Raw genomic sequence first — 17,546 nt, 5'->3', positions numbered from 1 at the left:
TTGTTTGCCCATGTTTGTGGTTGGAGCTGAAGAAGTCATTGACAGGTAGGACGTTGTAGCAGACAATTTTGTGTACTATGCTTAGGTCAGACCTTAGGCGGTATACTTCCAGGTTGTCCAAGCCCAAAATTTCGAGCCTGGTGGCATAAGGGATTCTATTGTAAGCAGAGGAGTGGAGGACTCTTCTCGTGAAATATCTCTGGACTCGCTCAATTGTATTAATGTCCGATATACAGTGTGGATTCCCGGCAGACGAGCTGTATTCAAGAATTGGTCTGGCAAAGGTTTTGTATGTCCTAGTTTGCAGTACATGATACCAGAGAAGAAAGTTCACAGAATTAGGTTTGTATGTTTCTAAGTTGCTACATATGACCTTCTTTTTCCTTCCAGGAAGTTGATGGCAATAAAGTGATGTCTTCATTTGCCCCACACAACTCATCTACCTCCCCCTCGAAGACCGACGAAGGTGGGCGTCAGAGCGGAGAATCATTTTCCAGCACGGCGCTGGGAACTCCTGAACGGCGTAAAGGAAGCCTAGCAGATGTGGTAGACACTCTCAAACAGAGGAAGATGGAGGAGATGATCAAGAATGAGCCTGAAGGTAAGGAGAAATGTTGACTTTGCTACTCTGATCAACTGGACTCCCTACGTTCAGGAAGATGAGTCTACTTATGTCTGTTGTTTTTCCCTTCGTATATTATGGATAAAGAGGACACCGTGATTGATAATATACAGCCACCCAGGGTGTGGTTGAACAAAAACTTCCTGTTTTTCCTATAATATGTGCCAGGCATTCTGTAGTTGGCATTTTTCTTCTAGTGATTGTGGAGATCAGGCTACAAATGGTTCTGAAATTGTTTCCTGTGTAAGGAGATATTTTCTTCCACAGTTCCCGGCCTGCTTAGCTTCTGAGAACACTTGTGCCTATCAGATTCTGCCAATGTTCCCTTAGTTTTGGGCAGAAGTCCATCTTTCCCTTCTCTCTTTCTTTCCTTTTATTTCCCACAATCTCAGGTCCTCTTGAAATATGACCAGAAAGCTCATGGGCAGCATTTTCCTTCACTATAAGCCACATAAATGATGGGAATTAAATAATATCTGGATTGCTGAACATATTGTGTATGTTACAATGACAAACATTTGTTGTGAGTCTTAGGACCATGTTTCTCCTTTCTCTTCCTTCCTTCTTCATAACTGTAGAAAGATAACTAAGCTTCAGTTTATATTGTTGATTATCTGAGGCAGAATCAGTCCTCCAAACCATACATTATGATGACTGTTGGCTGAATTAAGACCGCTTAATTTATGTGGTTAAAATCTGATGTGCTTCAGTGAAAGCATCAAAAGTGACCATAATTAGTCCATGTTTCGATATTATGATGGATTGGGATTTAATCTAAACTTTTCAAATTTTTCTTTTTGTCTGAACCAGAAGAGGAAGTAGAGATGGAAGGTTTTTAGGCAGCTCATTCTTGTAACACTAAACCAGGGGTTGGCAATTTTAAACACTCATAAGAGCCACTTGGACCCATTTCCCACAGAAAAGGAAACACCGGGAGCCACAAAACCCTTCCGGTGCCTGAATATTTCCTAAGCAGCTATAAAACTAGCATATGTAGTTGAATTAAATGTTATTTTTCCTTCTGAAACTTTTCTTATCTTGGATTTATCCAAGGTTGAAAAGCTCCATAAATCACATGCCAGCAAGTGTTGCACATTGGCAGTTGTGATGCATATTTTGAATGACAGGGAGCTGCAGCAGAGGGATTTAAAGAGCCACATGTGGCTCCAGAGCCGTGGATTGCTGACCCCTGCACTAAACCATTATATCATTTAGCCCATAATCTGAAACAGAGAGAGATAACAAGATGCCTCACAGAGATTTGGGAAACGGCTTCCATCCGACATACCCAACATGATAAGAATTTGTAAGCCCTGTCAACCAACCCAAACATTTGGAAGACACTAAATTGCCCTTTTTAATTTGCCTTTCAAATCCTGTATCAAAACAAATCTATCTGTAGTCTTTGTACATTACTCCTCCCGCCGTTCCCTGCGATGTTAAAATACTTTGTTATACTTACGTTTATCATGTAAGATGAAGCATCCATTTTCTTCTTTCAGTAGGTAAATGATATAAAAAATTAGCCCAAACAGGCCTCTGAAGATGTCCTGCATTGACATTAGCCAAGCAGCTTCATTGGGAAGTGAACTCTAACCCTTAATGCTGGCCATCCTCATGCATGTCTTTGAGTAGATTAGCAATTTAAAACTACCCTCAATTAATAGGTATTATTTGCCCTTTTGCCAAAGCAGAATGTAATGGAGGCCTCTGTCTCCATCAAAGAACTGCCTGAAGCAATTGTACTCTGGAGATACTCCTTAGAGTGAAATGCAAGGATATGTTGAATCCAGAAGAAGAAGGGTGAACTAGTAGGAAGGCTTTGAATGGTAATCAGGTTTGGAAATTTCTAGTGCTCTTTCCCGGCTATTTCCAAGTTTTGAGTGCGGGAACTTCATATCTTTTTCCTCTAAGAACTATCAAATGCTTCCCCTTGATGAGATCCAAAATGGTGAAATGCTAGAATAGAGCTGGCTATTATTTTGATGGGTGGAACTGCATTTCACATTTCAGGTGATAAGAGCCAGGCTGGAGATGCAGAGTAGATGAACCTTGTCTCCCATATGAGTAGGGTAAAGATTTTCCTCTGTTTTGGGAAGTGGAAATAGTTTTGTTGTTGTATGTACATTTTTAACTCATTTACCCCTGTCTGTCTGTCTGTCTGTCTGTCTTCTCATATATCTCTGTCTGTCTGTTTGTCTGTCTGTCTGTCTATATCTATCTATCTATCTATCTATCTTCTCATATATCTCTGTCTGTCTGTCTGTCTGTCTGTCTGTCTATCTATCTATCTATCTATGCTATAGCTATAGCTATAGATATAGATATAGATAAATGGCTGTGTGTGTGTGTGTGTGTGTGTGTGTGTGTGTATGTTCGTGTATGTTCCAACATAACTCTGGAACACCTTCAGCAACTTCAATCAAACTTGATACACAGATTACTTACCCTCTGGAAACAAATACTATTGGGGTAAGGCACCCTAACACCCCATTGTGGCATGTGTTCTGTTAAGATACAGCCTGTTGTGCCTTAAAATGGCTTCTCCTGTACAGCGCTGTGGAGTTGCCATGGTAACAGCTTCACAGTACTCCACAAGGGGGCTCTCTCTGGTAAAGGGGAAAATCCAACATTAGAAATTGTGGCGGCGTTCAAGGAAGGAGGGTTGGGATAAATAAATACCCGGGCAGTGCCGGGTTATCAGCTAGTTAAGAATATTTTAAGACTTGTTCTGCAGTTGCTTTGTGGCTGTGGCTCTCCCTTTTTCAAAACGGTGGGAAAGTAGGCCAGTGAAATTAGCAGCATTATTTGAGTAAGATTTAGGGTCCTCCATTGTATTCAGGTCTTTGATTATTGTTTTCCTGTCCTAAAATAAGATGTTGTGCAATACTTAAAGTGGTAGACTAAGATTGAGGAGAGCCAAGAAAGCTCGTTGGGCGACTTTGGGCTGGTCTCTCTTCTTCTCAACCTCAACCTAGCTCACAGGATTAATTCAAATTAGTTCACTTAGTGACCTTTTGTAGTTGCAATGACGCTGAAAAAAGTGACGTGGCCATTTTTCACACTTACGACCATTATGGCATCCCCAGGGGCACCTGATTTATATCCGGACGGCTGACAACTCACTCACATTTATGACAGTTGCAATGGCCCCAGAGTCATGTGAGTCTCCTTTTGCAACTTTCTGACAAGCAAAGTCAACGGGAAAACCAGATTCACTTAACAACCACGCTTCTGGTTTAAGAACTTCAGTGACTCACTTAACAAACGTGCTGAGAAAAGTAGTAAAATGAGACAAAATTCACTTAGCAACAAAGAATCTGGGCTCAATCGTTGTCGTAGGTTGAGGACTACCTGTATACTTTACAAGGGGGAGAAGAGTTCTTGGTTCAATGGACAATGTTTGACTTGGTTTTGCATTGAACAATCCTTGTTTTCCCGAGCAATTTTTTTTCTCCTTCTCTACCTCTGTACATTCGCATTAAAAAAATCTTTCTATTGATTCATCATTCCCTTCCTTCACTTTCTATATATTGGCACAAAAGGTAGGAGTTTTCAGAGAAGCCAGGATTTTAGGGCACAGCAGTGGTTTAGAGACACCGTTGTGCCATTACAATAAAGGATGTGATGGTGAATTAACTAAAAATAGACCCTGAAATACTTCAGAATTCTTCACACCCTTGCTAACACCAGTCCAGCTTCATCCCTTGTAGGGCTTGGCCAGCATCCAATGGTAGCTGTCAGCTGTGGGGACCATCTAAATTTGTTCAGTGAAAACTAATCACCATGGTGATTGGAGAAGTGGAGATTCCTTCCTGCCCACATCCAGTTGGTTCTTAATGTTGCTCAGATGGACAAGGAAAGAAATCTTCCTCTTAATAAATGGGACTTGTTTTAAAGAGAGGAGGGTTCAAACGAATCCCGTTTGAGTCTTAGCTGGCTCCATGGATTAGAGTTTGATGAAGGACTAGATGGGGAACTCATCAAATCTGCAGCTGGCAGGAATATCCAACACTCCAGGATGGCTCTTGACCAGTGGTGAAATTCAATTTTTTTCCCCTACCGGTTCTGTGGGTGTGGCTTGGTGGGCGTGGCTTTGTGGTGGTGGTCATGTGACTGGGTGGGCATGGCCAACTTTTTTATTTTATTTTTTAAAGCATTTTTTAACTACCTGTAGTTTAAAAATGCTTTAAATAGTAAAACAAAAGTTCCGACGATTGCTCTGCGCAGCTGATTGTCGGAACTTTTTAAAACTTTTTTTTTAGCTTTTTCAGCTACCGGTTCTCCTGAACTAGCAGCTAAAAAATGCTTTAAAAAGTTTTTTAAAAGTTCCGAGAATCAGCTGTGCGACAAACAGCTGTGCTGCACAATCATCGGAACTTTTTTTTTTTTTTTTACTTTTTAAAGCATTTTGTATTTGTATTTGTATTTTATTATTTGTATGCTGCCCTTCTCTGGGAGGACTCAGGGTGGCGAACAATTCAAGGGGGAAAAAAAGGGGAACATAAAAGACAAAATACAAATAATAAAAGTAGACAACAGTCGCACAGCCATACATGTCGAGAGAGGAGGGAACTCATCACCCCCAGGCCTGCCGGCAAAGCCAGGTTTTGACGGCTTTTTGGAAGGCCTGGAGAGAGGTGAGGGTCCGAATCCCTGCGGGGAGTTCATTCCAGAGGGCCGGAGCTGCCACAGAGAAGGCCCTCCCCCGGGTAATAGCCAGATGGCATTGGCTGGTAGATGGCACCCGGAGGAGGCCAACCCTGTGAGATCTAATGGGTCTGTGGGAGGTAATTGGCAGCAGGCGGTCTCTCAAGTATTTTTTTTACTACCGGTTTGGGCCAACCAGTAGCATTTTTACTACCGGTAAAGGCGAACCGATCCGAACCGGATAGCATGTCACCACTGCTCTTGACACACTTGAACACCGGGCCCTCTCTATCAAAATGAAATTCAATGTAGAGAAGACGCTTAAAAACCAAAAGAAGAACTAAGAATAACACAATAGCGGTGTTCCAATATCTAAGGGACGGACTCAAAGAAAAGGGGGGTTAACCTATTCTCCAAAGCACCCGAGGGCAGGACAAGAAGCAATAGATGGAAACTAATTAACTAAAAGTGCTAGAAATGAGAAATCATACAGTAAGAACAATCAATAGAATAGAATGGGATGGGATGAATGGAATAGAATAGAATAGAATAGAATAGAATAGAATAGAATAGAATAGAATTCGGCCAAGTGTGACTGGACACACAAGGAATTTGTCTTTGGTGCAGATACTCTCAGTGTACATAAAAAGACTAGATACATCCGTCAAGAATCATAAGGTGCAACACTTAAGGATAGTCATAGGGTACAAATAAGCAATCAGGAAGCAATCACTATCAATATAAACCTTAAGGATACAAGCCACAAAGTTACAGTCCTGCAGTCATAAGTGGGAGGAGATGGGTGATAGGAATGATGAGAAGGCTAATAGTAATTGTAATGCAGCCTTAGTGAATAGTTTGGCAGTGTTGAGGGAATTATTTGTTTAGCAGAGTGATGGCATTCGGGAAAAAACTGTCCTTATGTCTAGTTGTCTTGGTGTGCAGTGCCTTATAGCGTCGTTTTGAGGGTAGGAGTTGAAACAATTTATGTCCAGGATGTGAGGGGTCTGTAGATATTTTCACAACCCTCTTTTTGACTCATGCGGTCTACATGACCTTGGTGGAAGCCAGGTTGGTAGTAATTGTTTTTTTCTGCAGTTCTAATTATCCTCTGAAATCTTGTTGGGTTGCAGAACCAAACCAGTTATGGGGGTGCAGATGAGAGACTCAAGCAGTAAATTGGCTTGCCTTGTGGGTGCTCCATCACTGGAGGACTTTAAGAAGATACTGGACAACCAATGGTCTGAAAAGATATAGGGTCTCCTGCTTGAGCAGGGGGTTGGACTAGAAGTCCTCCAAGGTCCCTTCCAATTCTGTTATATATATATATGATTTTTTACAACCCCTGGTAAGCCCCAATTATGGGAGGAAGCTAACTGCTTCCATCATCTGTCTATCGGCTCGTCACAAGAGTCCATCACGACAGAAACCCAATATTTTTACTGTTGCCTTTGTTATATTTGTGTTTTTTTATTTTTTATTTTTATTTGTGCTGATAAATAAATAAAGGGAGACTAGTATAGATCTATTTCAAGCTATTTAGCTCTCATCAGCTAGCCATACCCTTACTGGGATTTGAACCTGGGCTATATTACATCCTAGGCAAACTTCTTAGCCATTAGGCCACAGGCTCTTATCCGTTATCAGCGAAGCCAGGGTGAAAGGTATCTATTAGATTTTTTACAACCCCTGGTAAGCCCCAATTATGGGAGGAAGCTAACTGCTTCCATCATCTGTCTATCGGCTCGTCACAAGAGTCCATCACGACAGAAACCCAATATTTTTACTGTTGCCTTTGTTATATTTTGTGTTGTTGTTTTTTTCATTATAGATAGATAGATAGATAGATAGATAGATAGATAGATAGATAGATAGATAGAAAGATAGATAGATAGATAGATAGATAGATAGATAGATAGATATAATGATAATCTGAACCTTTGTTCTTATGCAAGCAAAGATGGGGTAGCATTTGAAGAAGGATGCTTGCTTGTCTTCCAAAGGGATGGGAAAAGATCTCAAACTGTGTGCTTAGCTTTCATACCGTCTCCTGCAATGTATCTGGCTAGGCGGCTTCACAGTATCAGAGAGGTCTCTTTTAACTGCAGGTTAATAAAAGGAAACCCATGCAAGAGAGATTTCCTGTACATGTTCCAATTCAAGTTGGCCAGAGCTTTGATATCCAGCCATTAAATGCCAGGCTGAAAATAATGAATTGGGGGATAGAAGAGTAGAAATATTTTGTGGGGGAGGGGAATACCTTATGGTAATATTCACTTTCTTTCACTCTTGTTTTGTTCATCATCTGGCGTTCCTTTGGAGATGGATTACCCTTCGTGCTACTGCAAGGATTTAGGGCGGCCGTCTTCACACGGAATTATTAACTAGGGTTAAGACTTCACGTACAACAGGTTATTCGGTTGTGGTTGCCATCTTTATGAACTGGCTTGGTTGTGTTTGTGTGGCTGGGTGTACTTATATGAACTTAAAATATTTTGATTCGCTTAAGTGCCGAGGTGGCGCAGTGGTTAGGGTGCAGTATTGCAGGCCACTTCAGCTGACTGTTATCTGCAATTCAGCGGTTCAAATCTCACCGGCTCAAGGTTGACTCAGCCTTCCATCCTTCCGAGGTGGGTGAAATGAGGACCCAGACTGTGGGGGCGATATGCTGACTCTGTAAAACCGCTTAGGGAGGGCTGAAAGCTCTATGAAGCGGTATATAAGTCTAACTGCTATTGCTACTGCTATCCAGTGTATGGTATGAATGTAAAAAGTGGGTTCTAGAGGGACGCGGTGGCTCAGTGGCTAAGATGCTGAGCTTGTTGATCAGAAAGATAGGTGACTCGAATCCCTAATGCCGCGTATCGGCGTGAGCTCCCATTGCTCATCCTAGCTTCTGCCAACCTAGCAGTTCGAAAGGATGTAAAAATGAAAGTAGAAAAATAGGAACCAACTTTGGTGGGATGGTAACAGCGTTCCGTGGGCCTTTGGCGTTGAGTCATGCCGGCCACATGACCATGGAGACGTCTTCAGACAGTGCTGGCTCTTTGGCTTTGAAACGGAGAGGAGCACTGCCCCCTAGAGTCGGGAACGATTAATGTATATGTGCGAGGGGAACTTTTACCTAATATTTTAGTTAGCTTAGGATCCAGTGTATTGTATGAATGTAAAAAGTCTGTTCAGACAGTCACCAAGATTTGGATATTGGGCAAATGCAGCCATGATCACATTTTGGTTGCTTGGCTCCTGGATCCCCTGTCTGACCTCATGCGACAGCAATTTCTAATGTTTTTTGCCAATTCTGGCATTTACTCCTGGTTTCTGGAGGAAAAAATGCCTGTTGGGGAAAAAGCATTTACTTAACCGTGGTGTTTCCTTAACAACCATTGTAAAAAAAAAAATTGTAACTTCAAATCCAGTCATATGATGCCTTGACAGACCGTGACCCGTCAAAACCGCGCTCGACTAAGCCGCGCCCGATTAAACCGAGTCGCTGACGTCATCAACAGGGCGACAACAGCCAGCGCGGAGAAAGAAGGGCGCTTTAAATAGCGCTTTGAAAGCAAGCCGATTCAACTTAAGGTAAGGGTTAGGTTTAGGGTTAGGTTTAGGGTTAGGTTAAGGGTTAGGTTTAGGTTTAGGTTTAGGTTTAGGGTTAGGTTAAGGGTTAGGGTTAGGGTTAGGGTTAGGTTTAGGGTTAGGTTTAGGGTTAGGTTTAGGGGGGTTAGGTTTAGGTTTAGGGGTTAATTTTAGGTTTAGGGTTTACAGCGTGCTTCTGTCTCCTCGCTGTTGTCGCCCTGTTGATGACATCAGCGACGCGGTTTAGTCGTGCGCGGTTTAGTCGAGCGCGGTTTTGTGGTGGAACCTTGACAGACAACTGCCACAACCTATGGTGGCACGCAAATCCCTTATTATGGGCACACGTGCCGTCACCAGTTCCTTTTCTGATTTCCAGCGTGTTCATGCACACCACAGCACCGGAAACCTGAAGACCAGCTGGCTGGCATGCACATCTTCACCAGAGGTGGGTTCCTACCAGTTCGCACCTATTCGGTAGAACCGGTTCGTCAAATCTACCGAACCGGTTAGAAGAGGTTCCACCAGTGGACCCGGGAAGCAGGACACACCTACAGAAGAGATTCCAAAAATTTTTGAAACCCACCACTTGCAAGGATCTTGTAACTTGACAGCTTTAAGACTTGCATGCTTCAATGCCAGAGTTTCTGAATAGCTACTTGGACTGACCTAAGTACTAATTCATAATTTCATATCCAGTCACATGGGTGGCAAGGCACTCCCATCTGGTCACACGGGTGGCAAGCCACTCCCACAAAGGAGGCCACACCTACAGAGTAGGTTCCAACAATTTTTGAAACCCACCACTGATCTGCACTGGCCAGCTTGGAACTTCAGGTTCTTGGCGCTCTGGCGGGTGCACACCATGCAGACACATTCTGGCTTGGGCCCTCAGTGCTGAAAAGGTTCACCATCACTGGTATACATGTTTTAGATCAGTGGCCCCCAACTTTTTGGGCACCAGAGACAGTTCTGTGGAGAGAGATTTTTCTGTGTACTGGAGAGGATGTGGTTTTGTGTGCTGCCTACATCCTGTGGATGGGGCTTCACTTGTTTGCGTGGCCTGGTTTCTGGCATGTCCTGGACCGGTGCTGGTCCAGAGACTGGAGGTTGGGGACCCCTGTTCTAGATGTTGGCAGTCATATTGTATATAGAGCAAAAAGCACAGAGGAGGAAATGAGATAAAGAGAGGTATGAAATTTCTAAGGTGCTTTTAAGGATTTTAAGGATTTGGGTACGTCTCAGACACCACCACCCCCCCAGGGACATGAATTTTTATGTCTTGCTAATGTTGCCTATTAGGGTAAATGAAACCAAGTCTCAGCATCCTATATTTCATGCGGCCATTCGAGAAAAATTGGGCGTGTGCAAAATTTCATTTTCTTATTTTCTGTAGAAGTTTTAATTGTCAGACCTGTAAATTCAGCCTTCCCATTCATATAGCCAAACGCATCGGGGCTGTGATTGCAAATGACTCCCCTCCCCCACCTTTTAATCAGGAGTTAGGGAACCACAGCTTTGTTTAATGGAAAATTTGTCCTCAACTTTCTCCATCTCCCTTCCCTCCCTCTCCCTCCTGAAAACATTAAGAAGATGGAAACCTTCTTTGTATTGTACGTCAAGAGCCGTGGTGGCACAGTGGTTAGAGTGCAGTACTTGCAGGCTACTTCTGCTGTCTGCAATTTGGCAGTTCGAATCTCTTCAAGCTGAAGGTTGACTCAGCTTTCTGCCCTTCCGAGGTGGGTCAAATGAGGACCCAGATTGTTTGGGGCAATAGGCTGACTCTGTAAACCGCTTAGAGAGGGCTGTAAAAGCACTGTGTATAAGTGGTATATAAATCTAAGCGCTATTGCTATCTTCCTTCCTTCCTTTGGCTCTTCTCTCCTTCTTTCCCTTCCCCTCCTCCCTCCCCTCTACCACCTTGTCTCTTCTCCTTCCTTCTTTTCCCCTCCCCTCCTCCCTCCCTTGTCTCTCCTCTCCTTCTTTCCCTTCCCTATGCATCCATCCATCCATCCACTTATCCACCCATACCAGCTCAAGGTTGACTCATCCTTCCATCCTTCCGAGGTGGGTCAAATGAGGATCCAGATTATTTGGAGCAATAGGCTGACTCTGTAACTGCTTAGAGAGGGCTGTAAAAGCACTGTGTATAAGCGGTATATAAGTCTAAGTGCTATTGCTATCTTCCTTCTTTCCTTTGGCTCTTCTCTCCTTCTTTCCCCTCCCCTCCCCTCTACCACCTTGTCTCTTCTCCTTCCTTCCTTCCTTCTTTTCCCCTCCCCTCCTCCCTCCCTTGTCTCTCCTCTCCTTCCTTCCCTTCCCTATGCATCCATCCATCCACATCCATCCATAACAGCTCAAGGTTGACTCATCCTTCCATCCTTCCGAGGTGGGTCAAATGAGGACCCAGATTATTTGGAGCAATAGGCTGACTCTGTAACCGCTTAGAGAGGGCTGTAAAAGCACTGTGTATAAGCGGTATATAAGTCTAAGTGTTATTGCTACCGCTATTTTTCCAAAGATACATACCTGGCCACAAAGAGGTTTCCTAATTTTGATGAAAAAGAATGCTTCTGAAAATGAATCTCAAGTTCTACTGTTGATGGAGGAGCAGACAATGTGGAAGAGAGATTGGCATGGGTGGGGGCACGGCAATATGTTGCAAAAACAGTGTTGAGCGGGAAGCCATCCACACACCAGCAACTCCATTAAGCAAAGGTTGCAGTTAGCTGTAAGAATGGTAACAGAGCTTATGCATTATCTCAGCTTCACTAAAATGAAAACAAATACAAGGGCACAAACAAAAGACTTCCAGCTTTGTGAAAAGATGGGGGGAAAGAGGTGTGCGTTCATATGTACAGTTAGGGTGGGGGGAGGGAGGGAGGGAGAAAGCCAGAGAACATTGGGGCTTTTAAACAAATGCGTGCTGTTGAAAAATCTTCCCTTCCCTCCAGCCATTGTTCTATTGTCTTTCAAAGGCCATTAAAATGAACAGCAGGTTGCAATGAAAATTTCATTAAGCTCGAGTTAAATCATTACGAGGGTGCCATATTCATACACTGGCTCTTTCCCCATTGAGGAAGAAAAAAAAATAAGAAAGAGAGAATAGAAAACGAGGGGGGGGGGATTTTATCCCATCTCCTCCCACCTCTTCACAGTTTGATATTAAAGGAAGTTGAAAAAAGTAAAGAAAAAAAAAGTGAGAAAAGATTGCACCCAAAAAGACACAAGTGGTAACACCTGCTTTTGGGGTAAAGAGGAACTAAATATTATCTATCTATCTATCTATCTATCTATCTATCTATCTATCTATCTATCTATCTATCTATCTATCTATCTACCTACCTACCTACCTACCTACCTACCTACCTACCTACCTACCTGTCTCTGTCTCTGTCTCTGTCTCTGTCTCTGTCTCTGTCTCTGTCTCTGTCTCTGTCTCTGTCTCTGTCTCTGTCTCTGTCTCTGTCTCTATCTCTATCTCTATCTCTACCTACCTACCTACCTACCTACCTACCTACCTACCTCTATCTCTATACCTATCTATCATCTATCTATCTATCTATCTATCTATCTATCTATCTATCTATCTATCTATCTATCTATCTATCTATCTACCTCCCTCCCTCCCTCCCTCCCTCCCTCCCTCCATCCATCCATCCATCCACCCACCCACCCACCCACCCACCTACCTGTCTCTGTCTCTGTCTCTATCTCTATCTCTATCTCTATCTCTATCTCTATCTCTATCTCTATCTCTATCTCTACCTACCTACCTACCTACCTACCTACCTACCTACCTACCTACCTCTATCTCTATACCTATCTATCATCTATCTATCTATCTATCTATCTATCTATCTATCTATCTATCTATCTATCTATCTATCTATCTCCCTCCCTCCCTCCCTCCCTCCCTCCCTCCCTCCATCCATCCATCCATCTATCTATCTATCTATCTATCTATCTATCAATCTACCTACCTCTCTCTCTCTCTCTCTCTCTCTCTCTATCTCTATCTATCTATCTATCTATCTATCTATCTATCTACCTTCCTATCTCTCATTGTCTGTCTCTCTCTCTCTCTCTCTCTCTCTCTATCTCTATCTATCTATCTATCTATCTATCTATCTATCAATCTACCTACCTCTCTCTCTCTCTCTCTCTCTCTCTATCTCTATCTATCTATCTATCTATCTATCTATCTATCTATCTATCTACCTACCTCTCTCTCTCTCTCTCTACCTCTCTCTCTCTCTCTATCTCTATCTATCTATCTATCTATCTATCTATCTATCTATCTATCGTTAGTATGGAGGCTATTGACATTGTAAGATGTGTTTTGGCCTCTTCCCGCCCTCTCTCTCTACTCTGTGAAAAATGACTAATTAAAAATTCACCCTCCTTTGGTAGGGAAGAAGAAAACAGTTGCTACTTTGAAAGGGTAGTTTGGAAAGCAGAAAGGCTGGGGGCTTTATGAGGACTTCTCAACCCACCTAAGGTAAACAAAACAGGTTAAAAGAGTTGGAAGGGAACTTGCGGGTCATTAGTCCAACCCTCTGCCCAAGCAGTAGACCCTACATCTGCCTCTACCAAAGGTCGAACTCATAACCTCCTGATTGTTAGGTAAGAGCTCCAAATTTAGAGACGGATTCAGAAAAACAGCAGCCAAAATTCATCCATTGAATCCTCAACTTACAACCGGTTGGCTTACTAATGGCTTCGCTTAACGATTGCTGCATTTGCTTAACGACCACCATAAAAAAAGGTTGTAAAATTGGGTTGGTCATGTGACCAACCAGTTTGCTCTAGTGGTTAAAGTGGCAAAGCTAGAAACCAGGAGTCTGTGAATTCTAGTTCCGCCTTAGGTATGAAAACTAGTTGAGTGACTGGGTCAATCACCAGGAGCAGAGGTGATATTCAGCCGGTTCTCTCCGGTTCGGGTGAACCGGTAGCGGTGGCTGCGGAAAGCTCCACCCAACCACCCTGATGTAATGCATGAGCACTGCGCATGCGCAGAAGGCAGTGCGCATGCACACATAGGTGCTCACATTTGCGAACCAATAGGGAAGGTAAGTGAATCCCACCTCTGACCAGGAGCTGGGAATTCTAGGCCTGCTTTAGGCATGAAAGCTTCTGGTTAATTTTGGGCCAATCACTATAATATAGTAGTACAGGAGAGAGGAGAGGAGACTATAAATTTTATATCAAAATATATTTTATGGCATCATTCCATTAGCGGGAGGTCCTGCTATAAATGGTGAAGCACTTTCCTGAAAGAGACAAAATTAGTATCAGAGCTTTGATATTTATTTCAGCAGAGGAAATGAATGTGATGCTTTGCAACATCTATAATTATACATTTGGTTGTCTTTTAAGATCCCCAGAAGTTCTTTTTTTTTTTCCTTGCTGCAAAAGAGCAACGCTTTACCTCTTCAGAAACTTTTCTTCCCTCGATTTGCAAATCTAGCATGAAGCTAAACGCCACCTTAAAACAGCCGTCTTTGAAACAGTGGTTCAGAGAGAAATGAATATGGACTCCAGAACATGTGTTCATAATTTGTTTCTCTTTAATACCTACCTGTGGATCTATAATTATTTTATGATGAGAGAGAGAAAAATAGCAGTGAAGGCCCTGAGTGAACAAACTTTGGCTTACGTGCGTCTTTCTTGTGTATTTCAACTTAGAATCAGAATACCTAAAATTCTTGCTCCGTAGAAATTCTATTTTTTTTTTCCTCCCGAGGGTGAAAAAAAGTCATACATTAAAAGAATCGTGTTGGATAAGAACACATGTCCATTGAAATGGGAACCGCACGTAACCCCCAAGGCCATCAAACTTTTTAATCACTATTTTGTTTTTTGGTTAGGGAATCAAGAGGTCTCCTTCTCCCATAAGCTATGAGCTTTCTAAAGGAGATCATTAATGGACACAACAAGAGAACAGCCTTTGAAATCGCTCTTCCCTGTTTTCCTTTTTTTTGTGGGGGGGGGCGTTGTTTCTAAAGCTCATCTGATGTACGGGAGATGAAGGGGAAAAAGGAGGAAGGGGAAAAAAATAAGAACCGGGAGGAAAAGCCTTAGGATAGTCTAATTGGCTAAGATTTGAGTCCTGTTTGTTTGCTTCCTCACCGGAGTCTTTGACAACATCTATGCTAGAAAGACTTTCTAATGTGTTTTGACTGAAGGGCGAGCAAGGGTACTTTGCAGTTAAGAGCTTTTAAAGTTTTATTGTCCCCACAATCCACCCACCTGCTTATGGCTAGAAGAATGCATCCAGTGCTTCATGGGAAACATGATCTTCAATGCATTTTATCTCAGATGTGTGTTTGTGTGTGTGTGTGTTCCACACTAAGATGCATCTCATTTTGTAATATAAGCCACTATGCCATATCTGGGGTGAAATGCTACCGGTTCGGGCCAGTTTGCCAGCCAGTCTTTTTTCTCAGCCATAGGAAGCAGACAGTGGAAAACCTTTCCATCATCTTGCCAAGAAAACTGCAGGGACGTGTTTAAGCAGTTGCCAGGAACCAAAGCTTACTCGAAGGTACAATGACACACACCAAACACTTCAGCCCACCTATTGTAGGAGAGGGGAAACATTTTTTCCACCTTCTCTTTGAAATTTTGTTAGTAATAGATGGGGCAATTTTGAAATTGGACTGAGTATTGTATGATCTGTAACAAAAGTGAACCCTTTTTATAGTCCAAAGGTACTATGTGCTAGTTGTTCTGTACTTTAGGGGGCGGTGCTCATCTCCGTTTCAAAGCCGAAGAGCCAGCGCTGTCCAAAGACGTCTCCGTGGTCATGCGGCCGGCATAACTAAATGCCGAAGGCGCACAGAACGCTGTTACCTTCCCAAAAAAGGTGTTCCCTATTTTTCTACTTGCATTTTTTACGTGCTTTCGAACTGCTAGGTTGGCAGAAGCTGGGACAAGTAACGGGAGCTCACTCCGTTACGCCGCACTAGGGATTCGAACCGCCAAAGTGCTGAACTTTCTGATGGAGAAACTCAGCATCTTAGCCACTGAGCCACCGCGTCCCTCACCTTTATAGTCTACTGTGGCCTAAATTACGTGGGTTGGCCGGGAGGGCAAACCCCGGTGTGATTCTGTTGACACGTAGAAGCTCCCGTTCAAGGATTAATCAGAGATGAATTCTCCTGTTCGGTTGGAACGATCTGAAATGTACCCCTTCCTTAGCCTTTTGCACATAAAGGTCTTTTGCCTTTTCTGAAACCCCAGCCGCCAAGGTAGGCCCCTTTTGCGTCGAGTGTCTCCCAAGGTTGCCTTGTGAGCATGTTGACCCAGCATATGAATGCACAAGCGCACCACCACAGATGGTGCCCGTCCCTCCTCTCCTCTCTCTGCAGCCTTGAGAGGGTGGTGTTTATGCAGGAATGAAGAGCCAGCCACCTGATTCCCCAGCATCTTGTCCTGCCTGTTTAAAGATTGAGACGCCCCAGTGAATGGGGACTCTCATTTCATCCGAGGTCCCTCTCTTGGCGCTCGCCTGCAGACGCAGCCTCTCCTCCTTCCCTCTCCCACCCCAGGCAGTTGTCATGACTGTGCATATTAAAATAAATCAGACCTCCCAGGCCCCGTGTAGGCTGTGTGTCTCCGACATGACAAAGTGGATATCAAGCGCTTGCCCTAATTAAGGAGGCCAGCCTGGCTTGGGCTCTCCGGCTCTTAATAGGGGAGGCGGATGGAGGTGGCACGGACCGCACTCCAGCGAGCGGAGGGTGCCCTTCAAAGTTTGCCTCGCCACCTGTGCCCCCGCATGCTTGGAGCTGGAGAGCTCCTCGGGTTTCTCTCCCAGCTGCCCTGTTTGAGGAGGGGAACAGACTCCGGGAAATTAAAAGTGTCCAACAAGCGCCAGCGGTGGGAAGTCAAGGCCAAGAGCTCCGAGGAGTCTTTGGCTCGGCTTATGGGAAGTTGATCAAGTCAACGGGTCATCCGACTCAAATGGCCCCCGAAGATGGGTCAGGCCCAGTTAGGCTGCCGTGGTCCTTTATCTTAAGTGCTGAGCTACTTTTTAACCTAAGCAAAGAGCAAATTATTTACATCCTGTAGGGATTTCATTTTTTAAAAACAAATGAGCAACAAAGGTGGGTTCTCTCTCTCACACACACACACAGACACACACACACAGACACACACACACACACACACACACACTACTGAGCTCGTGCTTGGCTTCCAGGCATTTGGTGACTCAGGGTCTAGTAACTGTCTTGAGGTTGGTTTGAGAACGAGGAGTTCACAGTCTGATTTCTTTTCCCTTCCATTTTTAAAGGTTGATTAACATTTCCTGAGAACTATTTCTCAGTGGCTTTTGCACCCCAAGCACCAATTTTGTCTAGTGGTTAAGGCATTAGGTTAGAAAGGGAGAGACTGTGAGTTCTAGTCTTACCTTAGGCATGAAAGCTGGCTGAGTGACTTTGGGGAAATGACCAGGAGACAGTGTGTTCTAGTCTTACCATAGGCATGAAAAAAAAGCTATGTGACTTTGGGCCAGTCGCTCTCTGGCAGCTCAAATTATCTCACTAGGTTATTATTATGGGGAAAATAGGAGGAAGAAGGTACATGTTCACCACCTTGAGTTATTTCTAGAAGGAAGGAAGGAAGGAAGGAAGGAAGGAAGGAAGGAAGGAAGGAAGGAAGGAAGGAAGGAAGGAAGGAAGGAAGGGACTTA

General features: G+C 43.6%; 1 protein-coding gene across 9 annotated transcripts in view; it reads left to right on the top strand.

The window, feature by feature from the left end:
- SOX5 (SRY-box transcription factor 5) overlaps positions 1 to 17,546 on the top strand; it is a 640,060-nt gene that overhangs the window by 264,980 nt on the left and 357,534 nt on the right. For all 9 annotated transcript variants that reach the window (XM_032221314.1, XM_032221307.1, XM_032221310.1 and 6 more), the window contains one exon: positions 391 to 601. In XM_032221314.1, the coding sequence (XP_032077205.1) occupies positions 412 to 601 (190 nt within the window). In that variant the 5' untranslated portion in view covers positions 391 to 411. The remainder of the gene's footprint in view (positions 1 to 390; positions 602 to 17,546) is intronic.

Source organism: Thamnophis elegans, chromosome 7 (assembly GCF_009769535.1).
Source record: "Thamnophis elegans isolate rThaEle1 chromosome 7, rThaEle1.pri, whole genome shotgun sequence".
Taxonomy (NCBI): Eukaryota; Metazoa; Chordata; class Lepidosauria; order Squamata; family Colubridae; genus Thamnophis; species Thamnophis elegans.
The sequence above is the reverse complement of the archived record's forward strand: the minus strand, read 5'-3'. Positions and strand labels throughout refer to the sequence as shown.